Raw genomic sequence first — 25332 nt, forward strand, 5'->3', positions numbered from 1 at the left:
GATAACTTTAGGGATTGTCAAAATTTGTACAATATGTGTTGAAAATGAATAGCAAATCCTGACATTATAAAGGGAGAAGTTATCCAAACTCTTTAAATTAAGGATCTTGGACAGTAGGTATTTGCACAAAAATCTGAGTATTCTATGGGCCAATTCTATAAAGGACATGACAAAATTGTATAATTGAATTGTGTTAATTGACACTCATGCTATCTAGTTATCATTACAAGTATCACCATTCTCCATTACTTGATGATCACCAATTCACCATAAACAATGATTTACAAAGGATTCGCGTAAACACCACAAGGTGAATGAAGGCGGATGACTTGATATCAAAACAGAAAATAACCTCTCATCAGACCATGCAGGCATTTCTTTTCAGATCAACAAGTTTGCAAATTAAACAACACAGTCAATATCCAGAAGAATCAAAATTTCAGAAAGCTACTTACATTCTAAACAGTGAGGGATCTACGATATTCTGACACTAAAAACATGCATGTAGCCGACCAAAATACAACTGAACTGAATCCTGCTGATGTCTATATATCTGCATCAAGGAAATTATTCGACAAAGAAACCTGGAACATCGAAGGATCCAGAACAATTACACTACTCATTAGAAGAATACATTATCAAACAATGAAGTTTCATAAAACTTTTTTCTTACTATACTAATAGTTTGCTGCTTACACAACCTCTTCACTTCTGCCACTTTATTGGGGTCCCTAATGTGAAAGGATATTCATGTGGGATTATGAGTAACACCAACCTCATCCTCCCCCTCCTCTTCCTCTTCAGTGTCCTACTCAATAAGAGCCATGTAAGAGTTAGCTTGATTCACAGAGACAGACTGAAGTTGCTTCCCCTTATCTCTCACTGGCCTTGATACAGTCCTCCAACCATCTGCTCAAATTTGATTTCCCACTTCACAGGAGCATATGCATCATGAATTCATGCTGATGCACCATACACAAGAACCATACAAGTGATACAACTATATAATCCATTATTCATAATAGATTATTTAAAATATACTTTGTTTTTAATTTAAATGACAAGTTTCCTTTATCATGTTTTCCAATACAAAACTTCAACCATTAATAACTTTAATTACCAATAACGAAAGTTCAAATCTAACAAGATCTCATATGACTAAACTTTTCCTCGTGTATAAATCATAAAAGATTGTCAAAGTGAAGTGTGTGATTTGTGTTAAAAGTTACAAGACCAAGTATTTGTTATCACCAAACTTATAATAAGCAAAAGACAAAGTCACTATAATCATAACACACTCCTTTTTTTTTCCTTTTTTTTTTTCAAATTTCAGTACTGATTGAAATGTAGAAAATGGAAAGGTATAGGGGAGAAAAAAACTAATATTCCTTTGGGTTACTTGGTAGGCATTGGATTGATTCATTTGTTTGGATAAGGACTTCGTGATATCAACTTTTCTTCCAACCAAAATCACCAATTTGGGATGAATAAAATAAAGAGCTTAATAGTAGGTCTTTATTATTGCATCTTTTCCTTCCCCATCTATTCCATTATAATATTAAATCCTAGTGTAATGTTCTACATTTCGTTTGCCTTCCTTTTCTTTCCCATCCACTTCTGTCTAACCAAACAAACTGATTATAAGTATACTTAATTTATTCCCAAATACATGCAACCAATCATCTTGACACTATATATCTAGAAATGTGAAAAGCTCCTGTTTATATTGATAAATAGGCAGGAAACTAGAAACACAGGGATAATAAAAGAAGTAAATAACAATATACAAGTATATACTGAGTAGATAATATAGTAAGTTGGGAGCTAAGAGATGTACCTTTTCCCCAAGTTTAAATGCAGGAAGACCTTTGTATGGGCATGTGCTGCACCTAAAAGCATCTCCTAGTCCACACTGTAATTTTAGGAAGCCCAACAATAATTTCAATCACATCGACAACAAATAATAAGCAAACAAGCAATATAAGTTATTCAACATCAGTTAGATCTAAACACAAAATGAATTTGCAGCCATCTTCCAAAATAAAAAAATATTCTGCATTGAAATATCAAAAATTGAATTGATAAAACACATACGCTGCCACATGCAGATTGAGGATTATCCAGTTGATCCATTGTCAACCCCAAATTTTCAACCTTCTGCTCCTCCTCAGCCCTTCCACATGTACAGTTCTTGCAAGCTTTCCTAGTGCTTCCAACTTCACAGTCCCCAACTGTAGTGACAAAGTGAATCATTATGCAATACTAGAAATTTGAAGAGGGGGGGGGGGTATATAATTATATCAAGCAGTTACCAGGAGGCAGTTGTGGTTTCTTCAGATCATCCTTGGTTAATAAAGAATCCTCATCAATCAAATCCATATCATCATTGATTTGAACCTTTGGTAAACCTTTTGAGGCTTTGAGGGAAAAAGAAGATCCAATGTTCCAAGACGGCTTCCTCGCTTTAACCTATGATAGAAAATATATTCATCAGATGAATTCAATAAAAGATGCATAAATCCATTTATCAATTTGTTTCCAGGATGAAATTCTGTAATTCGTTTCAATCTATAACAAACCTAGTTATTCTTGCCTCTGTAAGGAAGAGAACAATGACACCAAAATTTCCATAACTAAAAAGTCTAACACCCAACATCAGTGAAATTTACACCCACTGCAACATCAAAAATCATGAGAGAGAGAGAGAGGGAGAGACAAAGAAGTGAACAGGCACAGAATATTGGCGTAAAGGATAGGTTCTAGAATAGTTGAACTCATGTTTCCAATTAAAAGAAGTTTTCATAATCAAGAAAGCAAATGTAACATGTTCAGCTCTTAATTTTTAATTCTACACATTCATATCATTTGTATTGATCTAGTTTTTCTAGTATTTACATGGATCAAATGACTTCCTTTCTTCACAATCGTAAACATGTAAAGACTTTCACGAGACAAATTAACCTTGTTTTCCATAAGGTGGTCTCATTAGTTTAATAAACAAAGGACCTTTGGAATAAAGAATCCAGCTCACAGGGTCGTAATACAAAAAAAAAAAAAAAAAAAAAAAAAAAAAAAAAAAAAAAAAAACTCCATCCATCCCAAATTACTTATCCCATTGCTTTTGGCATGCTTATTAATGTAAGGGAAATATTAGAGAGAAAAAAGCAGGTCGAGTCTGGTACACTTAAACGCAAATTGGGAGGTTGTATAATTTTATTTAAACCCTAGCTAGAAGTTATGGAGCCATCTACTTATTATGCAACCTAATTTAAAGATGTGTATTTAATGATACCACATCCGCTGAATGTCATCATTGCTTCCATAGCCTAGCAAGAGAACCCTTCCTTTCCCCAAAGGGCCCAATAAAAAGGGATATGGCAAAAATAAGCAACTATGGCAGTCATTAGGAATCCTAGAACAGCGTTTCTCTCAAGCAATATCTTCAAGTCACGAAGAATATTCAGCAAACTTATTTCCAACACTAAAATAGGCTCATGTTCTGGTTGAAGTAGTATATAGGCAAACATTTATGAATAAGTGAGAACAGTTTAGTAGAGCCTAAAAATAAATGATGCAAGTGGAAGAAAAGAAACTTTCACAAAGCTACTTCAAATTGTTTCTTCTGGCCATTCGCACAAAAAGTTTTTGAGAAAGAAGATCTACAAAATGACAAATTAACAAGGACTTGACGGTCTAGGGCACTGGCATAAATATTATTTTGCATGTACAAACAAACAAAACTAAAGTCTTGTTGCCAAGAGGATGGGGCTGTGCCGGTTGGCTACATGAACCAAGAATCTATTTCCTTTGGTCATCACGTAGATCCTCCATTCACTTCTTCCATTACTACTTGCTTTTGCAAACCCACTTTCTTTGTGCTAACTTTAACTCCCTCCATCCAAGTCATCTTGAGCCACCCTAAACGTCTTTTGAAATCTCCAGAATCCAACTACATACCTTCCTTACTAGTGACGTCTCACACACAAACAAACATTGTCGACTCTCTTTTATCGCATCCTCCGGCTTTCCTTCCAAACATCTACATTCCTAGCTCTATCCTTGAAGGAGTTCCTACACATTGATCTCAAAAAGTACATGAAGCTCCCCATAAGCAGCCATGTACAATGACTGGTAAATATAGATTTTTTTTAAAAAAAAAAATTTCCCTCTAAAAAAACTTACATCTAACCTCACGTATTATCAACACCACTCCAGACAGGTTATTTATCACCTCGTTCTCCAAGGACTTTCAGTCACTTTTTTCAGCCATGATTCAGAAAGATCACATGTAGAACTCTAATATAGATCGATCAGAATGCATAGAAAAATTATTCAGGAAATATGAGAATCAGCACAAAAGGTACTTTTACCATAATTTGGAAAGATATAATGTAGAACTCTAATATAAAACTATCAGAATGCATATAATATTTATGCAGGAAATATGAGAATCAGCACTAAAGGTAGTTCACTAACTTGAATAGATTGAACTCCCGAAAAAGTGTCTGGCTGCTGCAGGCTAGCTTCGGGTTCCAAAAATCCTGCTACAAGTATCTTCCGATTCAGAGAAGAAAGAATCTGCAGATCACCAAAAAAAAATTATCAAGTATTAATGGATAGGTGGACACATGCAAAGCCACAAACCATCAATATTTACATCAACCAAGCAATTTCATAATATATTACATTGTCAGAAGGTAAATCAACAGCAAGTCCAGTCAGATGAATGATAACATTTCCATCTGCCTTCAGAACTCTATATATTTCAGCAAGCAGTGAAGCAGTAGGAAAGTCATGTTCTTTGGAGACACCAATAACAGTATCCATGGATGATGGGTCCAAAGGCAGTGTACCTGATATGTTCGTGCCATTAGGAAATTCACAGTAAATGTTGCGCAATAAATGAAATTTTTTTTTACAAAAAAGTATAATGATGGATAACACTATTGAGAACACTATCACAAATTCAGGGTCGAGATGTGTGACAGCGGTTCACAAGTAGACGAAATTAGAAATCAAATATCAACCCACTTTACAGCAATGCCTTCGACACAAGCAAGTGAAAAGGAAGCACCCTTTTTAACAATAAGCTGGTATTTTGTTACGATAAGTGTAAATATAATAGATAAATGACCATTTATTTCAAAAACAACAAAAAAAGGTTTTTCTAAGCTATGCCCCCCAAGTTATTGAATTTCTAAGCTCTACCCATGCTTTTTCAAAGTTATAAGCTGTGTCCTCCACCTCACGATATTTTATCAACAATACCCTTTGACAACCATTTCCTTTAACGAAATTTAAGTTAATTTATCAACAATGGTGTCGTGACGTTATTAATTTGACACGTGTCCCGTTCTAATTGGTTTAACGCTTTAAAAAAATTTAAAATCAGAAAATAAAATAAAATAAAAAAAGGTTATTGTTAACGTCAAAGGTTATTGTTAATAAAAATTAGTTAGGTTGAGGGCATAGATTAGACGTTTGAAAAAGCATGGGCACAGCTTAGAAATCGATGAAGTTTGAGGGCATAACTTAGAAAAACCCAAAAAAAATTAATCAATTGCATTAAATCTTCTCAAGACCGAGAAAACCTCCAAAGCCTGATAGCATGAGTTTCCATGTCCCAAATTGCAAAACAATTCCGGATAAACAAATTCACAAACTGACGTGTCTAAGAAAATTGGCTTAGAACCATTCCTAAAACCATTCATTCTTATTTCATTATTTGTAAGAATGTGTTACATAAATATCCAGTTTAGAGAACTTTCATATACAACGAATATCAGTTTTTAGATATGAACAAGTTTCTGAAAAATTACTTTGAGTTGAAGCCATAGTGATAATCAAAGCATTATCGGTCATCGATCCTTCTAGCTTCAGCTCGTTTACAGTACTAAGAGGCAAGATCACGTCATCAGTAAGTGCAAGCATTGCCATATTTTCCTCCTGCAAAAACCTATATGGTTTTAAATAAATCAAATATACTTCTTTACAAAATAGTGGTATTCAACATGAAAGAATATGAAATGCATTCAAGAATGGGTGTTTGAAGATTGCAAAATATAGGAGTTTGATTTGAATTGATTATACTAATAAACAATAACTAGGGAACATTGCAACAAACAACACTCTTTCCTATCCTTTCATTACATAATGCGCTTTCAATAACTTCTCTCCTAATTTTTCTTAAACAAGGATTTTGGCAATTAATAAAAAGGCAGAATTACTTGTATTTTTGGCAATTAATTCAAGCCCACATCACATGAGTTGGATGAGTATGATGGATAATATATGATCAAAGTGGAGCATGTTAAACAAAATAACAGATAAAGTGTTTGTTAATTCACTAGTGTTCATATTAAAACTATTGGTCCAAACTAAGTTTTACTTATTAAGATAAGATAGTCTCAATGGACTGACTAAGCATCAAATCATTTAATTTATATCGTTCATCACCATCTTTTACCAAAAATACAGATAATAAAATAAAGTGTTTGTTAATTCAATTTATATCGTTCATCAACATCTTTTACCAAGCCATCTAAAACACTAGTGGCATGTTTTACACATACAATGGAAGGTCTATGAATATTTCCATCAATAGCATAATCAAAAGAGCAAGGTGTGCTCTTGCTCAATTCAATCATCCTTAAAGCAATCCTTAGAGCCTAAAACTCATATGCCTAAAAAGTAACATTAGTAACCTCCCTCTAAACACTCACTATAAGTTGTATGGATTAGAACCAGAATTCATGTGAAAATCCCTGTATTGTCAGTTCAACCAGGCCCTTCCTTGAGCGAGCGCGGGAGGCACGGCCGCCCTGGTCCAGGGAAACGGGTACATTTTCATAGTTCCATTCTACAGTAAAGGGTTATAACTTATAAACAACCAAATGCAACACATTTGCAACCAAAATTGATTCAATTATCCAATTAAGCTCCAAAGATCACACATTAAATTCCTCTTGCTTAAGAATATCAACGTAAATTCCACATAGAAAAAGTCTAGCAACAAAATTGATTGCTAATTTGCTATAATCTTTCATGACGTCAGTAATTATAGCCAAAAGTTGAATAAACCACTTTAGAAGAACCCTAAATCAATTATACTGACAATTAGATCATCGATAAACCCTAAGCGGTAAAATTGATATTCGATTATTAAAAAGTAAAACCTTACCTCAGAAGCTGGTTCAATGGAAGATAGAAAGAGCTCAAAGCCGCTTCAATGGAGAGTTCAGAAACGCGCGGGAGGACAGAGATAAAGAGAGGTGCAGTGTTATAAAAGTGATAAGAAAAATATGAAAACGTACTATAGGATGTTCAAATTGCCCAACTCGAAGATTTGCGCGCAATATACTGCGGACGGAGTAATATCTCGATGGGCACTCTAAAGTCTTTCTCGTACGTTTATTCTCAGTTCAATTCAGTTCAGCTCCTAATTTCCTTCTCTTATAAAATATTTAGTTCAGCTTAGCTCACTTCAATTCAACTGAGTTAAGTCAGTGAAAACAGGCCCTAATTGTCTAAAGTTCTAAACCCTTGATCCTTGGAGCCAAGGAACCCTATAGGGGGCGTTTGGTTCGTGGAACATGGGCTTAAAAACCTTTGGGGAGGTGGGTTTGGCTCATTTCATTCCCTTAAGTATCAAATAAAATGTATTAAAGGGATGAGATTTTCATTCCAAAATTGAACCAAACGCATGATATTAAGTATCAAGTTCCAATCCAATACCATTTTAACCTCATTCTTAATTACAAACTCATACCACTCTATGAACCAAAACGCCCCCTTAATCTTTTATATTGAGAATTTTAAGTTGATGGTTGAAGCCTACTACTATACTAGTATTTTATGTCCATCACGCCTCATCACATAAAATATAGATGCATCACAAGCCCCTACTTTTGTGCTCTTTAGTCAATCAATCTTTCCTTTTATGTACCTCATAATCACAAAATTTTTTATGGCATTGGAAAAGCAAATCAACCAACAAAACTAGTACAGTACAACTGTTGCAAGAAATCATAGAATTGAAGTGGCTGCTGCTTTGGTTAGGCGGCGAGCTTCTTCAGCCATTGTTCTTAGGACAACTTAGTGGATTATGCACCAGTTCATTCCTTCAGCCAACTAGCCAAGTTCCTAATTTCTTCTATGATCACAAGTTTGAAGACTAATTGTTACCGGTCACTAATCTATGTTACCATTCAAAATAAAAATTTAAGTAAATGAATAGAAAAAAGTATATGTTATGCACCTTCGATCTGGTATTAACATTCAAAATATCAAATAGGTCGAAACCTTATAAAATTATGTAAATGAACACTATTTTAAAATTAACATGTCATTAACACAAAACTTCAAAAAGAAAGCACCAAAGTGAATATTAAAATTAAAAATTGTTGTTACTAGTTAGGATATAGTTGGAAGTTGGAACTATTTGAAAAAAATAAAATGCTATAGTTGGAAGATGACACCACCTTCCTTTGTTTCTTTCATCAAACCCCTAGGCTTGGGTAATTGGATTTTTACAAGATAATCTATTTAATATTTCGTAAAAAAAAATACCTTATCATACTTTACTCTTATCCCATGATCACATTTTCACATCCCATACCCAATCCATGTTATACAAGTACACGTAGTCCATAACTCCATATACATAATAACCTTGAGATAATAATTATTATCTCCATGTCCCACCGCCCATAATAAGCTTCATAAAAATGACTTCATCTTTGATAAAAGACAAACAAAACAAATCTTACCATATCTCCCTTTATTATGAACTAACTCTGCATAACTCGGCTAATTAAAAATTCAAATAAAATGTTTCTAGACCTAAATTTGTACCATGTAGATCAGTAGATGTTTCTAGACTAAATTTTGTGTAATATTAAAACAATATTCTAAATAATAAGTTATAACAAGGATTATAATTAGAAATGTTTAACGCACGTATTAATACGAAATATTCATTTCAAAAATGGTATTGGTTACTTTATTATGAAGTGTAAGGGTCTGTTCTAATTGGCTAAATTGAGCTGAACTTATTAGAACTAAAGTGAACTGAACTGGACTTATTAGAGCTGAACTGAACTGAATATTTTATAAGAGAAGGAAATTAGGAGCTGAACTAAACTGAAAATAATCGTATCAAAACAAATCCTAAGCTTATTGAAAAACAGTCATTTATTGTAATCTTTATTAACTTCTACAAGTTATTATATACTATAAAGTCTAGGTTTAATTAGAAAATAACACCTGCTAAAGACCCCGATTTTATTTTTAACACCTGTTAAAAAAAAAGTTTAATTATAACACCTCCAAAAATCCCAAAATTTTGGTTTCACCACCCACTAACAGATTTTTGGATGGAAACCGTTAGTGGGGCCACCATGTACACGTGTCAGTTGTTAATTAGTTTAAAAAAAATTTAAAAAAAAAAAAAAACCTAACCCCCTAATCGAGCCAGCCACCGCACCGGCACCACCTGCGGCCAGTCGCCTCTTCCCTTCCCCTTCCCTATTTCCTACCCTGATTCCCAATTTCCGACGCCAATCACCAATTTCCGACACCTCCCTTGCTTCCCCCACCCCAACCTAGCCCAGAAACCTTAGTCATCGGGAGCTTGGGACCGTTTTCGAAGGTGGGAAGGGAAGAGGTCGGTTTCTGGGTTGAGGGAAAGGAAGGGGAGCCGGTTTCAGTGGTGTGGGAAGGGAGGGGGCGCCGGTTTCGGCGGTGCGGGAAGGGAGGAGGTCCATTTAAGGGGGTTGCGTTGGGGAGGGGAACCGTACTTTGTCGGCTTTGTGAAGGATGATAGCGGTTTTCGAGGTGGGTTAAGGGTGGGGGAGCCGATTTCCGGTGTTAGAGGTGGTTCGGCGGCGAAAATCGATGGCTGGTGGTTGGTTGGTTATGGGGTAGGCAGGGGAGAAGGCCACCGTTTGTGGCTGGCCGCAGGTGGTGCCGGTGCGGTGGCTGGCTGAGTTAGGGGGTTAGGTTTTTTTTTTTTTTTTTAAATTTTTTTTTAAACTAATTAACAACTGACACGTGTACATGGTGGCCCCACTAACGGTTTCCATCCAAAAATCTGTTAGTGGGTGGTGAAACCAAAATTTTGGGATTTTTGAAGGTGTTATAATTAAACTTTTTTTTTAACAGGTGTTAAAAACAAAATCGGGGTCTTTAGCAGGTATTATTTTCTAATTTGGCCTAAAGTCTATAATAATAGGTAGCCCTTAAACTTTTTATACCGAATGTCATTTTTTGCTTTTCTTATTTACTCATCTTTTATCTAAACTGAGTATTATATTTTTATTCTAAAACTTAATGTGTACTGTGCATGATTTATTCATAACAAATCTCATTTTTCATATATCATTCTTAATGTATTTAGACACTTTGATAATAGGGGGGACTGAAAAATATTCACCCGTAAAATATCTCTAAATAGAAGTAAACTTTCAACTAAATCAAACTTAGCATAATATTGTTCGGTAATAAAAAAAATCGGAATATAATATATGAGTATTTAATTATTTATATTATACAGAGTAGATAGAAAAATAAGGAAAGGTGGTGAATGGTTAGCTTAAGGACCAAGTAGTCAAAAAAATTGCCCAAATTAAGCAAACTATTGGTCTACAATTATTATTAACTCCGTCCGCACGGCGCACACGGCTTCCCGAATTCCCATCCCCTTTATATTTATATACGGACCACTTCATGCATTTCGCTCATCATATCGTCACAAATTCCCCGACTTTTCTCTCTCTTCCTCCTATTTTCTCTCCAGATTTGGAACGAATCATTCCTCTTTCTTTCATAAATTCACGCCAATTCATTCCTCATATTTATTGTTTCGTTAATTTTTGTTGTTAAATCTAAGTTTTTCGCTTTGATTCTTGTTTGAGAAGGCGTTGTAAAAAATGGCGGAAGGTGATTACAAAGTTGAAAAGCAAGCGGTATGATTTTTGTTTCGTATTGTAGTTTTCTTTCTAATTTTGTAATTTTTGTGATTTTTTTCAATTGACTTTTCAATTTATGATTTTTTTTATGATTTTCTTGTCTGTTTTTGGTGTTTGTTTGACTTGATTTATGTTATCGATTTGATTTCTAAGGTTTCACGATTGTTAATTATCGATTTATTGCTCGAATTTCTTTACTTTATTCAAATAATATGTTGTTTGAATTTTTTCGCTCTGTTAATTTTCAGAACACTTCAATCATTTAATTGTTTTTTTTTGGATTTTTGTCTGAATTAGACAGATTTTTGGTTTGAATCTGTATTTTTAAATTCATTTTTCTTAAATTGAAGAATAATAAAGGCGTAATTAAAGTATAGTTAGTGAAAATATGAATAATAATGGCGTTATAAAAGTGTAAATTGGACCTTGGATTGAGAAAATTTGTTACAATTAATGATTAATGATGGAATTATGAAAGTGTTTTATAAGAAGTTACTGATTGTTGTTTTCGTTGTTTGTATGTTACAGAAGAGTGGAAGCGAAGAAGAAAGATTGAAGTACTTTGAATTTGTGCATTCTACTGCACTGCAAACCATTTTATGCTTTTCAAACATCTATGGTTATGCCAAGGACAAGGCCGGGCCGTTGAAGCCTGGTGTTGAGACTGTCGAGGGTACAGTTAAGACTGTTGTCCGTCCGGTTTCTGACCGGTTTCATGAAGTTCCGTTTGAACTTCTCAAGTTTGTTGATCGCAAGGTCAGCCACTTGATTCATGTTATATATCATTGTGTTTTAAATGGTGATAGAGAATTGTTATGTGTTGGCATAGGGTACTATCAAGTAACAAAAACAGATATGACAACTTACGATTCCTTTGATCGAGTTGGCTGAGATTTAAGTTGAGAATGTTGTGCATATACTGTCTATTGTGAATGTTATGCATATTATGTAGTTTGTTTTGAAGAAAACTTATCGTTCACTAACCCTCTTTTTGTAGAAAAACTTGGCTTTATTACTCAAGAGAGATAATTAACCTTTTAGGCTTTTAGTTTGCACTAGACTACTTGATTTTACGCTTCTTTGAATGGATATATTGTCAATGATGATGATTAAGGTTTCATTTTAGTGTAATGCTGTAATTCGGTAGTTTCATTCATGTTACCTTTGAATCTTTGGTAGCTTTGGCATATTTGAAATAGGAGTAAGAGCGAGTAGTCCAGTTCCAGCTGAAATAAGATGTCTTTCCATTTGATTACATGATTATTTTAAGCTACTCGTAATACCATTTGTATTTTGTACTATGTCAGTATGTCATACCTGATCATTGGAAAAAGAGTAAGAAAAGAATTGCAATTCTATTGCCCTAGCAGTCCTGTATTCTGATTATGTTGAATTGATATTGGCAGGTTGATGACACTTTGTCCAAGGTGCAGCATAGTGTTCCACACCTAGTGAAGCAGGTATCCAGCAGAGCTTTTGATGCTGCCCAAAAGGCACCTGAGGTGGCTCGTGGCGTAGCCTCAGAAGTTCAACGTGTAGGTGTGGTGGATACTGCATCTGGATTTGCAAAGGATGTATACACCAAATACGAGCCCACAGCTAAAGAGATCTATACCAAGTATGAGCCCGTAGCAGAGCAGTATGCTGTTTCAGCATGGCGCTCACTCAACCGCCTTCCCCTGTTCCCCAAGGTGGCTGAGGTAGTTGTTCCCACAGCAGCCTTGTGCTCTGAGAAGTATAATCAAACTGTGAAAGTTGGTGCTGAGAGGGGTTACAGAGTTGCCAACTATTTGCCCTTTGTGCCTGTTGACAAGATTGCGAAGGTGTTTGAAAGTCAGGATGGGGAGACACAGACTGTTGCTGCTGATGGAAATGGTGTTGCTGTTCCTGCCGCTGCTCACTGAGCCTTTATCACTCTTATTATAAGGATGTTCATAAATCATAGCTTGAAGCTTTTGGGTTATGGAATGCAGTTTTGGTGGGTAGAATATATGTTAGTGGTGTTTTTGTTCAGTTCTTGTTTTCATGTTTAGTTCTGGAAATCTATTGCTTTATTTTTCAGACCTTCGACTGATGGTAATGATGTATAAATCTGTTCTGGATGCTATTTTAAGAATTCCTGGTTTATAAAAAGATTAACGTTTTGCTGTACTTGACTTCTTGTTTCTTTGATTAATAATGCAAATACTGGCGTGTTTGCTGGCACTTTGTTGGTCTCTGTAGTATGTCGAGGATGGCAAGTAAGACTTATGGCAGTATTGTATGTTGTAATTTGTGAACCGCCTTCATTTAGTATTACACTAATAGATAGCTTGCCAATTTGCCATTATACGCCATGTTATTCAGTTGGTGACTTGGTGTATGAAAACATGGCCTCAGAATAATCTGGCTTAACACTCTGCACTCACAAGTTTCCTGAGTTCAGTGAGACAGTGACTTGAACCAAATTATTGGAATGTCTTGTTAACATGTTATTTTCGAAGTGAGATATTGAAAATTAGAAGGATTTTTAAGGAAAAACTTGTCCATATACTCGTGACAAAATTATCCACTACTAATTACTTGACCCTACAAAAGAAACATAATCCTTTTTAGTAACTGTGGTCTATGTAATGTTCATAGTGAAACAGCGAACCATCTCTTTCTCTCTTGCATACATTCTAAAGATGTTTGGAACCATACCTTAGTTAAGAATTGGTTGGATTGCACAATTCCCTACACTGATTTCGTTGAAGCACTTTTATGCTTAAAAAAAACACAAACTAACTATTAGGAAATTTATCTTCCTTATCTGGAGTATTTGGAAAGAGTGTAATTCTATAATTTTCGCCAAGAACCCTTTAATATTCCTAGAATTTACCACCTAGCGCAATTTGCGTTCAATGAGTGACACTACAAAAATCTCACTGATATCTTTTCTTCATTGGGATCTCCTATTCGGAGATCCTCATCTACTCCTCCTCATTCTCCAACAAATACTATCATGGTTTCCTGAGAGGCGCCACCAACAAATTTCTACAAATTCAATTTTGACGGTTCAGTACTCAACAAGTCAGTAGCAGCAGGGATTCTCATCAGAGATAGCAGTGGGACAGTTTTAAGAGCTCGCGCTTTCAACCTCGGCACCACCAAAGTTTTCATAATAGAGGTCATGGCTCTTCATAAAGGCATTCTTCTAGTTCTTGAGTGTGGGATCAAAAATACTATAATTGAAGGTGAAAATCTTTTAGTAATCAACTCCGTTAAAAGGCCTCTGGTCAATACCATGACAAATTGATCATATTGTTAAAAACATTTGTTCTCTTCTTAGCAATTTCGACAGTTGGAGCATTCGTCATATCTTTCTGGAGGCAAATCAAGCAGCTGACTGGATAGCAAATGTTGTTCATTTAGTTAGTGATAGTATAGATATAGTTCCTTGTAATAATTCTTCTCTATTTCCCATCCTTACGTCCAACGCATTGGGAATTCCCCTCATGAGGAGGGTTTCCTAATGTTTTCTTGTTTCTTACCATTGGGAAAAAATATATATATATTATAGGTTGAATGCAAACAAGGTAAAATGAAATTGAACTAAATTCAAATACATCTACTATGTCACTATTTGAGTATCATTCTTTGCTAATAGAATTTGAATCAAATTAACCCAAAACTTTAACAATATGCCCCAAAACTTAATTTTGGTATAATATGAACACACACATCAATAAATTTTCTCAAATAAGTTTGAAATTCATCAATTTCATTTTTTTAATAAAGTATTTAAGCTTTATTTTAAAACTTTTACTCATAGCAATCTTTAAACAATTTTTATTTCTTTACTCATATATGTAGTATACAATAATATTTTTATGAAATAGTCTAAAACTCATTATTACTACGTAAATTATTACTCCATATTAAAACTCAAAATTATACATTAACAAGAACAACTCCAACTTGCTATTATTTAGGAACGAGTTAAGGATTGTAAATAGTTAAAGACTAAAGTGTTTCAATCTATATTTTTTTTTAGATAAGATGAAAGAACTTACCGAACCATCATTAATAGGTTTAGAAGGTTTCGTCCAAACCATATAAAGCTAGACCGCTTACTCGATTACTTCATATATCGGTTATATTCATCCGGATGCACGGAATAATATTCTACGGACTATGGAGTAAACGAGTAAGAGGGCCTCAAAATATAGCCCATCTTTTTTTTTTTTTGAGGGAAAATATAGCCCATCTTATTAGCCCAACTCATCACAAACTCTTTCTGGAATTAGCTGCTCAGCCTCAGCACTCAGCAGTAGCAGGCTAACCAGAAACTCAAAATCCCCAAAACAAGCAACAAATTAAACCACCATTTTCATATCACAAAGCTTGAAAATTCTCAGATTATTATCCATGGCAAATTGTTTGCAGGTTCCAATGGCTTCTTGCTCAATTTCATCGTCTTCAACCTCTGTTAATTCAACTAGAAGAAGTTTCAGAACAAATTTATCGATGAAACCCAGAAATTCTGCTCAAATTCCCATGCCCCCAGTTAACCCTAAAGACCCCTTTCTTAAGAAACTTGCTTCTGTTGCTGCTAATTCTCCTGAAACGTTTCTTAATAGGCCTATTGATTCGGATTCTCCTCCTTATTTGGATTTGTTTGAATCTCCTCAACTCATGGCTACCCCTGCTCAGGTACCTTGTATAACTGCGCTGTTGCTTTAATTTCTTCCAATTTGATCGAATTTGTATCTTATTTTATTGATTTTTTGTATTTTATATGGTAATTTTAGAAATTTATAACAAGGGATGATAACTATTTTGGTGTTTGTTGTTTGATTTTGATGGATTTTGTGTGTTTGAGATTGATTATTGAGTGGTAATGAAAATTTGTGAGGAAAACAAAGCGTAAGTCTTGTTAAGTGTGACTTCGATAGAATTATGGGAAATTGGTTTCTGGTTAGATAATGTAATTGTAGTCTGTATGGACTGTGGAGCTTTATGATGTCAGTAATTTTAACTAATGATGTCGAGTGTGAATACCGTGATTATCTTGAGTAATAAGGCCTTAGGGATGCTGAGAAGTTCTCATACCTACAATGGTGATCGAGTTGTCTCTTTGATTACTTGGGTGTGGAGTTTGATGGAACTTGCATTTTTGAGATTTGAGTGTTGTAGATAGATGTGAGACCTATTGTGGGTGACACCATATTCATCATTGTATAGGAGGTAATACTAAACAATAGTGGAAATTCAGGAAGAAAAGCAAAGTAATGTCCTTTTGAAAAAGATTTTTAGTACTTATGAGGGAAAAGCTATCACAAGCCAATAGATAGAATTGAAGAAGATTGCTATTCCAGTACATAATGCTACTGTGGAATGTGAAGGCTAAAGCATTTCCTTGTACAATTGTTGATTGTGAACGCCACAATTAGCTCGTTTCGCGGTGTTCATAATTCATATGAGTGATTTTCTTGCATTTTGTTTGTCTAAAGGTGGAACAAAGAGCTTTCTGCTCATTGCTATAGCTCAAATTTCTGGAAAGAGTTAAATTGTTTGCTCCATTAGCAGGCTTACTCTAAACGATTATAATGGCTGCTTTGTTGATGTGTGGTCTTATCTTAACATCCATTTCAGTATGATGTCTATTTGCTCCTATGCTGGAGGTCTTCTGATTCTTTGCACTTGCTTGATTTTGAACTAGGTGGAAAGATCGGTTTCTTACAATGAGCACAGGCCAAGGAGGCCTCCACCAGATTTGCCTTCTTTGTTGCTTCATGGAAGAATTGTTTACATAGGAATGCCCGTAAGTATTCTTGTGCAATAATTCCTTTTTTGTTGTAGTAATTAATGTGGGGTAAGTATGCTGAAGTTTATGATTTTAAGAACTATAATTTGGGGACTCTGTGTTGTGGCATGACAGGTATTTTGTAATATTAAGCTGTCCAATCATACATTAATTCTTGTATTTTGTTAGTTGTGTGGCTGCATTGCAGTTGTCAGATTACATATTCCCTTTTATGAAAAAATAAAATTTGATACTTCCATCCTCTCTCCTCCTCCCTAATGCAACCAAAGGCTTGGCTAAGGCAGAGGAGTATAAAATAGTTGGCAACTTGGCATCATGGACTCAAAGTAATAAGAAGAGCCCAGTCAAAAAGCCATTCTGATGTGTTAACTAATTGGATAATGGTAGCAGGCTATATATATATATATATATGATGCTAGTAGTTATACTATACTCACGGATCTGGTCGATAATATTTCCTTTTACAGTGGTGGTTAGATTTAGACATGAATAAAATAAGGCAGTGTTTGGTGTTAAGTGAATCAATGTTTGTTTAAGGATCTGGTTTGATATATTATAAAATTATTATGCTGATGTGAACTTGTCTATCTTTTCTTCTTCTTTTTTGTCCTTAAGAAAAGATGATAAGGAATATGATCAAATATGTATTTACTGTTTGTTGTAATTATGTGTATCCCTCCCCTCTTTTTGTCTAAGTGTTTCAAATTGTTCTGTTTTCTCTCTTAAAAAGTTACATGCAGATGTTTGTAGTATTGATTCAAAAATGTGATTGGATGCCAGTTGGTTCCTGCTGTCACGGAGCTTGTGATTGCAGAACTGATGTACTTGCAATGGATGGATGCAAAGGAACCTATATATATTTATATAAATTCCACTGGTACCACCCGGGATGATGGTGAAACGGTAAGCAGTAAGCTAATGTTTGGTGTCCGTGTATTTCAAGCAATCTGTTTTGGCTATACGAGGCTGTTTTGGTATTGAATAAGGTGGACTAGATGACACGTAATTATAGAATGTTAGCATAGCTTTCACTTAAAAATGGCATGAATTTTATAGGAAATATACTTGCACCATTTCCTTCGCCAGATATAATGAAGATTTTGGAAAGAATAAATGGAATATTTATCTTGTATATGTCTGTAATGATAGTGTTAAAGAAAATAGGTAGGATTTCTGATCCTCTGTAAGAGTATGCCTGATTTATTTATGGCTATCCAGTCGTATGCATGCCTCCTATTTGAAATCTCTTCTGAAACCTTCTAACTTATGTAATTAATTGATACTTACATGAGTGGATTATTGTTTTTCAACGCAACGGTGTAAATGTCAATTAATTTTTTCCGCTTCTTTCCTGCTTTCTGTTTGTCCATCCTGATCATTCAGATGTAAAAGGCTAAACATGTTTGATGAAATGTAGAGGAGTAATATAGAAGGTTTTTGGCTATGTGGTCCTTTGATACTTCAATTGGGTAACAGAAAATGTGTAAAGTTAGTTTATGACAGTTATTCTTCTTTATGATGATTTTTGGTTGCGAAGGTTTTGTATGTCAAGTCTCAAAAATCACTCCATCTACTATCTTTTATTTATTTTTCTACTAAAACCCTCTTCTCCTGTTGTTGGGCTTGGTACTAATTGGGAGTTTGGCTATCAATATCTTTATTCTAGAACATAATGCTTGTTGGCTTATTCATAATATTTTCAGGTTGGAATGGAAACCGAAGGTTTTGCTATCTATGACGCGATGATGCAGCTTAAAAATGAGGTAGGTTCCTTCTGCCAATTTGCTTCTGGTGGATTCTTACAACTTTTAACACATATGTTGCTATGTAATTCCTTGTTCCTTGTCATTAACATTTGTTGAGCTTTCAATTTGTCAATAAGCATGCTATTCATGAGTATTGGTTGAAACAACGATGATTGCTATATGGTTCTAGTCTACCAGGAGTCCAACTAGTGTCAGCTGCATGTCAGGTGGCAACTGCTTTGATTCAGTCACTTGTGCCACTCAACATTCAGTCCCAATGTAAGCCAAGTCAGGCTTTTGAGCAATGATTAAGTCAAGCAGATGAGTGAGATAATGTTATCTATTTAGATGAAAAGGACTACAGCTATACAACTTAGAGTTTTATAGTTTGGTTGATGAATATGCAGTGTGAGTGTGTCACTAGTATTCTTACTTTCTGCAATTTGTTTTTCTTTTTGGTGTTGGTGTTGGTGTTGTTATATTTGTCTACTACAGCTATAATTTACTGCCACCTTAATTAGCAATTTTATTAGCACATGATATGTTTTTACCAATATTATTAATTGATACTATCATCTTTTGAATTTTTTATTATTGGCTAGTGGCCTGGTAGTCCAGTTCTATTACTAGGAACAGAAATTCGGAAAATCCTCTTAAAAGTATAGTTTTCATTTTCACATTCTTTCTTTTAATGAATATTTTGGGTCTCATTCTTACTTTGCAGTTTTTACTCCTCAGGGGGCTCTTAAGCAGGAGTCTCTCTTGCCAGTTGTTTCTTTTAGTTGAGGCAGGGAAAAAAAAAAAGTGAATGAAAAAGGAATACAAAGTATATTTAAATCCATTTCATTACATTTAAGAATTTATTAGTAACATTCTATTTTCAACCCTTTATTTATTACGTCAGTTCCTAAATAGCAAGTATAGTCAGGATTTCGATTGAAACCAAGTAGGAGAGAGAGTGTATAAAGTGGGGCTAGTGTTAAAAAAATTGGGACAGAGTGTTATAATGGTTTTCGTATGGAAGAAAGAGTGTTTTAGGTGGGGTATATTTAAGGTAATATTAGTTGAAATAGTAAATAAACAAAATTGTAGCCTGCAAAAAGGAACTAATGAATGTAGAAAGCGAAACCAACAAAAAGAATGGAAGTAGTATCAGTTACATCTATTGTGCTATCTTTCTCACACCTATTCTCTTTTCCCCTACCTCTTAAGTTTTTGCAGTTTTTCTTGTCTCATCTTGCCTCTTTCTCTCCTTTACTGTTAGTTCAAAGTTTCAAACCTAGCTTTTGTGTTGACTCTTGCTTGCTTTTCTTATACACCAAACATCATCATACACACACTTTGCCTCTGCTCCGATACCCGTGAATCTCGTGATGTGCCAATTTGGTTCTAAAATTGATAAAGCTGAAGTGGTCCTAAGATGTGGCCCTTCCTGTAGCAAATCTGCTCAGGTGTGGTGGCTCTAGGAGTATTATGGACAATTAGATTGGTGATGGAGACATGGGAAGTGTAAGGCATTTTTACTTTTGATGTACCCTAAGCTTTCATTTATATGTAGAAAAGATCAACTATTTAATGGTTAACTACCATTTAGAATTTGGTAAAAGGGTAATTACCAATTGAGGCCATAATCTTAATATGTGCCATTGTATGCCCACTTAGATGCCTCCTTGTTTTACTCTCTATTGATGATTTCTTCCTTTCCTGATCAATTATTTGCTTTTGATGATAGTATCTGAATTCTGAATGAGCTTACATTTGTTGCATCTGCTTTCTGTTTCTGTAAGCCTTTTTTTTTTTTTTTTTTTTTTTTTTTTTTTTTTTTTTTTAAATTCCTTAAATTTTTGCTCATTATTTCTGCTTCTTTGACATTATTGCAAGTTCAGATACACACAGTTGCTGTAGGGGCTGCTATCGGTCACGCTTGCCTGCTTCTTTCTTCCGGAACCAAGGGAAAAAGGTTTATGATGCCGCATGCCAAAGGTTTGCACTTTATATTTGTTTGATGTGGTTATAAACTTTTTATGCATGAGGTGAACATATTATTTTGCTTAAACACTTTTCAGCCATGATTCAACAACCTCGTGTACCATCATCTGGGTTAATGCCTGCAAGTGATGTTGCAATTCGTGCAAAAGAGGTATGTTTGTATCATATTCTTCCTATGGGGTTTTCCCGGCAAAACAAATTCCATTGTTGCAAATTTATTAACATTTTTGATAAATATTATTTATGCTTGAAAGCTGTGAGGGTAAATTATTCTGAAGCAGAAGTGTCATTATAAAATTACACTGGATATAATCTTTATCTAGTGTATTTAAGATGTAAAATTTATCCCATACCTCGTTGCCTAGGTTTTTTGTATATTCCTAACAACGCCCTAACTTTACCTGTGGTAGCACTATAATTTAATTTTATAGGCATTGCAATTGTATTATTATAATATGGTACACCCAATTTTAAATCACTGCTCCTGGCATGAGTCATGCACCATAAGACATGCATGATGACATGTAGAATGTATGTGAATGGAAATGAAAGATAAAGTTACATGGGCAAAGAAGTTGAGGTTCATCCCAGTTTATAAGACTCTTAATCAGCTTGTATTTTGAAGTTTTATTTATGTACACCATCTGACTCATTGAACTTGTTTTATTAATGTGATTTGAAATGGCCCGAAAAGTTAACTAGTAGTGCCATATGGTTCCTGTCCAAAGTTGTGAGATAGTGAAACACTGAAACATTATCCGGGATGATTATTAGATTGACTAGCGAATAAGAGATACTTATGTCGATATCTTACCTCATCATATTTCCTAGACATATAAAGCTTTACGCTTTGTTTGGATACAAGGAAATGGAAGGAAAAGAGAGAAGAGAAAAAGGAGGACAACTTCTCTTGTTTGGGTAAAAAATTGGGGATGGGGGGAGGGATAAAGAGAAAGGAGAGGGAGGGATCCATTTTCCTAGACATGTAAAGCTTTATGCTTTGTCTAGATACTAGGAAATGGAAGGAAAAGAAGAGAAGAGAAAAGGAGGACAATTTCTCTAGTTTGGTTTTTTGTTTGTTTGTTTGTTTGTTTTTTTTTTTGTTTTTTTTTTTTTTTTTTTTGGGGGGGGGGGGGGTGGAGAAGAAAGGGGAAGGAGAGGGAGGGATCCATTTTCCCTCTGTCTTTAATAAGCATAATCCCTCCAAAATTGGAGAGATTTGGAGGGAAAATGGAGCCCTCTCCCTTCTCTTTTTCTTCCCTCACCTTTTTCCTCTTTCCCTACCCTTCCTTTCCTTCCTTCTTTGCTATACAAACAAAGTGCTAGTCCAATTTGCTCTCTCTCTCTCTGCATATGACTTCTATACCGGGCTTTAAATCTTGAGAGCTCCCATTTAAGCCCTCAAGTTTTATTTCCACTTTCTTATTTACTTGAACATTAGGGGGCAGCCATGGTCTTAGCTTGCTGTTTCTTTATCTGGCTGGGATCTGTTCTAGGTTAATAGTGTTGGAGCACCCTAGTCATCATGCTGATGTGGTGACCCAAGCCAGTAAAATTTCAGACTTATGTGAAATGCTGTCTCTATTGGCTTAGGTCATCATCACAATGTGGTGAACCTAATTTGAAACCATTATGCTATCATGATGGAGGTAAACTAAAGTTTGAGTAGGGTGTGTGCCTTAATTCAACTGCTTGAATCTCGTTGCTGATCCCAGATGTGATCGTGGATTCCTGTAAACATTGATAATGTTATCTGTTCATATGTTTCTAATATTGGACAACATGTTAAAGTATTGGCAGCATCCAAATCCTGGTATTAAAACAGTTATTTCACAGTGCAAAGCTGGACAAAGTCTAAGTTAGGTATGCCACTATATATAATTGATCAGTTTGTATCTGATTGTAGATTCAAGAGGTCTTGTAACGTGAAAGTAAATATCATATAGCTGCTTGTCATTTTAAAATTAACTCAAGTCTTATGCTTGAAAACTGGTGTGGGAATTTGATCTCGTTGAGTTGCAGGTAGTTATAAACAGGGACACTCTTGTGAGACTATTGGCTAAGCACACAGAAAATGTAAGTATGACATAGATTTTCTTGCTGTCTAAAACAAAAGTTGTTCGTGAGGCATTTATTCAATCAATTTGTTTGTTATGTTATCAGTCTGAGGAAACTGTTGCGAATGTGATGAGAAGGCCATTTTACATGGATGCAACCAGAGCCAAGGACTTTGGTGTTGTAGACAAGGCAAGTTTCTTCATGACTGATGCCTTCTAAATTTTGTTGTGCTACATACTTACATGTTTCTTGTATGATTTCATCTATATAGTGGTTCCATCATAAAGTTGATTTGCATCATCTTTATAGAAAGCACAAAAGTTTGATTTATGAATTTACTGATCTTGTCACAGATTCTTTGGCGTGGCCAAGAAAAAATTATGTCTGATGTTTCTGCTCCTGAGGACTGGGACAAGACTGCTGGAATTAAAGCTGTTGATGCTATATAACCTAATTTATTGACATAATTTATAATTCTCGGTAAGTATATCATGTCATGGCTCTTCGACTCTTCCTATATTTTTAGCTATATTGTAATTGATGTGGAGGCTTCTAAATCTAGCTAAGCTTACATTTGGTACTTGTGGGGAAATTTTTTGAGAAACAGGAGGGGAAAATTTTGTTATGGTAGGTGATCAAGAGTTTCAAGATCATGTAGAAAGTGAGTTATATAGAAGGGAATTAACATCTAATTGCCTGAAGAAGAGGAATTAAGGACAACAGAAAATTGACATGAATACTATTTTTGGATGTACAGAAAGACTGCCACCTTTCTTGAAATAGTAATTCTTTATGCTTTATTGTTAAAGTCCCCATAAAGTTTCCTACTTTAAGGGACGGGGAGGGCATAGGAGTTGGTTGATTACAATGTACAAAGATTTTTTTTTTTTTCATGATTTATGTCTTACAGTTTTATAACAAAGTTTAAGGGGTTAAAACAATATGGCAATTATTATTTGGGGAGGGATAGTTTTTTTCTTCAGTGGGAGTATCTTTTCAGGCTTTGATAAAACATGGCATTTGATGTTTTATGACTTCTATCCCCACGAGAATACAGAAGAGAAACTTGGTTGTAGCATCAAATCTTTGCAAGAAATATATAATCATATGCAGAGTATTTTGTACTCTCTATATCATATATTGGTGATTTGGTGCTAGTAAATTTTGGTTACCTCATTTTCTCAAGCTCTTTCTTTTTAAAAATTGGTGGTCTCTATCTTTTATTGAAGGTATTTTCTCCATTGTGATATCAGAGTATATGTAATTTATTACTACGTATTATCCATTGGGAACTGGGGGGATTTTCATCTCATAGTACTTGTGCTGGCTTCAGATAGTGTTGGCTGATAGCAAAGCAACAAGGATTTGACGGAGCATGATATACGAATGGTGCAGTGGCTTGTGCTGGCAATGGGCTTGTGCCTATATGATCATGGAAAATTTCTGAAGAACCAAGATAAAATCATGAACAGTAATGAAATCATGTAAAAGCCAAACTTTATTTATCGAATGATAATGGCTATGTACATTGCAAATTGATTCGAAGATAGCCAGAGTAATGATAGTGAGTTTTCATAGTTTCATATGCTGAGATTTTGGAACTTAAAGCTTATTAAAAGGTTTATTACTGGTTTTGTAGATTTTTACAATTGCATCCAAAGTGTATATGGTTTAATGTTACTCCCTTCTAATGGGCACAAATGCAATTTCTTGTTTTATGTACTAATATCTTACGGTTCACACGATACTTTTATGCTTATTAAACATTAATGGTAAAACTCAAAATTTCTGATCAAGGTTTTTCCATGTGTAATTATGCACCGTAGTTCTCGTTGTAAGAGTTGTATCCTCGTCATTTTCTACCTGCCGCTCATTATAAGGGTAGATCTGTTGGCATAATCTAAGCACATTCTATTTCCATAGGTTATACTCCATTCCATTTTTTTTTTACGGACGCAATATATTAATATTTGTTAATCCAAATACATTAATGAAAATTAAGTCGTATGAAGGAGCAAAGATGAAGAAGAAAAGCGAGAATGACTAAACTAAAGGAAAAAAAGTACTCTCTCTGTCCCAAAAAGAACGACCCATTTGGCCAAAACTTTGTCCCAAAAAGAATGACCTATTTGCATTTTTTTTTTGAAGCCACCCATTTGCATTAAAACACCACCAATTTGCAATTATATTTGTGCAAAATTAGCTTCCCCATATAAAAATTTCATTTTCCATGTTATTTTATTACTTCCTCTCTCTATTTTTTTACAAACCCCATGTAAATTTATCTTTCCAATATACTTTTACTTCTTTTTACTTAACTTCCTTAATACCGGCGTAATCAACCCAAATGGATCGTTCTTTTTGGGACGGAGGGAGGAGTACAAGTTGATTTTTTTAATGCAAACATAATGGTATTCTAGAGCCTATTAGACTCTAACTAATTTGGGTTCAAACCGGATCAAACCCTAATTAGAGGAAAAGCTTTCAACAACAAGAATTGCTACATAGCTATGATTTGTTTTGCTAAAATATCAAAGTAGATTTCATAGAATATAATGCTTGGGGCCTGTTCCGATTGACTGAATTCAGCTGAACTGAACTGAACTTATTAATGAGTGATTTTTAACTACGGATTAGTGATCTTTGATTATTTATTACTATACATATGTGTATATACAAATGTACATATTATTATTATTATTATTATTGATGATTATTACTCAGGTGGATGGCAGTTGATGAATGTCCAATACACAATCTTTGGAAAATTTTGCAAGCATTCATT

At 34.7% G+C, this 25332-nt stretch overlaps 3 protein-coding genes across 4 annotated transcripts; 2 read left to right on the forward strand and 1 right to left on the reverse strand.

The window, feature by feature from the left end:
* Positions 1-404: 404 nt before the first annotated feature.
* Positions 405-7345, reverse strand: LOC110708678 (anamorsin homolog). 2 transcript variants are annotated; one of them, XM_021886872.1, is made up of 8 exons: positions 7181-7345; positions 5820-5946; positions 4687-4853; positions 4477-4578; positions 2313-2469; positions 2095-2231; positions 1838-1912; positions 405-962 (listed from the first exon to the last, which is right to left on the reverse strand). In XM_021886872.1, the coding sequence occupies exons 2-8, from the start codon at positions 5935-5937 to the stop codon at positions 933-935; spliced, it is 786 nt and encodes a 261-aa protein (XP_021742564.1). In that variant the 5' UTR covers positions 5938-5946; positions 7181-7345; the 3' UTR covers positions 405-932. The 2 variants fall into 2 exon arrangements, with proteins under 2 accessions (XP_021742564.1, XP_021742562.1); XM_021886870.1 differs by having other exon boundaries at positions 5820-5956.
* Positions 7346-10654: 3309 nt separating this feature from the next.
* Positions 10655-13118, forward strand: LOC110708680 (stress-related protein-like). Its single transcript, XM_021886873.1, has 3 exons — positions 10655-10964; positions 11496-11723; positions 12374-13118. The coding sequence occupies exons 1-3, from the start codon at positions 10929-10931 to the stop codon at positions 12869-12871; spliced, it is 762 nt and encodes a 253-aa protein (XP_021742565.1). The 5' UTR covers positions 10655-10928; the 3' UTR covers positions 12872-13118.
* A 2090-nt stretch (positions 13119-15208) lies between these two features.
* On the forward strand, positions 15209-24227 carry LOC110708681 (ATP-dependent Clp protease proteolytic subunit-related protein 3, chloroplastic-like). Its single transcript, XM_021886874.1, has 10 exons — positions 15209-15641; positions 16651-16752; positions 17536-17658; positions 18459-18518; positions 20387-20483; positions 20567-20640; positions 22512-22565; positions 22653-22736; positions 22901-23027; positions 23881-24227. The coding sequence occupies exons 1-9, from the start codon at positions 15357-15359 to the stop codon at positions 22994-22996; spliced, it is 975 nt and encodes a 324-aa protein (XP_021742566.1). The 5' UTR covers positions 15209-15356; the 3' UTR covers positions 22997-23027; positions 23881-24227.
* Positions 24228-25332: the final 1105 nt, after the last annotated feature.

Source organism: Chenopodium quinoa, unplaced genomic scaffold (assembly GCF_001683475.1).
Source record: "Chenopodium quinoa cultivar QQ74 unplaced genomic scaffold, ASM168347v1, whole genome shotgun sequence".
Lineage (NCBI taxonomy): Eukaryota > Viridiplantae > Streptophyta > Magnoliopsida > Caryophyllales > Amaranthaceae > Chenopodium > Chenopodium quinoa.

Excerpts from the sequence above, each read along its gene's own strand:
- LOC110708678 (XM_021886872.1), bottom strand. The coding sequence starts at position 5,937 with ATGGCAATGCTTGCACTTACTGATGACGTGATCTTGCCTCTTAGTACT. Across the intron at positions 1,913-2,094 it reads CTCAATCTGCATGTGGCAGC|TGTGGACTAGGAGATGCTTT; the intron begins GTATGTGTTTTA and ends CTAAAATTACAG. Across the intron at positions 963-1,837 it reads CATTTAAACTTGGGGAAAAG|CATGAATTCATGATGCATAT; the intron begins GTACATCTCTTA and ends ATGGTGCATCAG.
- LOC110708680 (XM_021886873.1), top strand. The coding sequence starts at position 10,929 with ATGGCGGAAGGTGATTACAAAGTTGAAAAGCAAGCG. Across the intron at positions 10,965-11,495 it reads ACAAAGTTGAAAAGCAAGCG|AAGAGTGGAAGCGAAGAAGA; the intron begins GTATGATTTTTG and ends TGTATGTTACAG. Across the intron at positions 11,724-12,373 it reads TCAAGTTTGTTGATCGCAAG|GTTGATGACACTTTGTCCAA; the intron begins GTCAGCCACTTG and ends TGATATTGGCAG.
- LOC110708681 (XM_021886874.1), top strand. The coding sequence starts at position 15,357 with ATGGCAAATTGTTTGCAGGTTCCAATGGCTTCTTGCTCAATTTCATCG. Across the intron at positions 20,484-20,566 it reads TATGATGCCGCATGCCAAAG|CCATGATTCAACAACCTCGT; the intron begins GTTTGCACTTTA and ends AACACTTTTCAG. Across the intron at positions 22,737-22,900 it reads ACTTTGGTGTTGTAGACAAG|ATTCTTTGGCGTGGCCAAGA; the intron begins GCAAGTTTCTTC and ends ATCTTGTCACAG.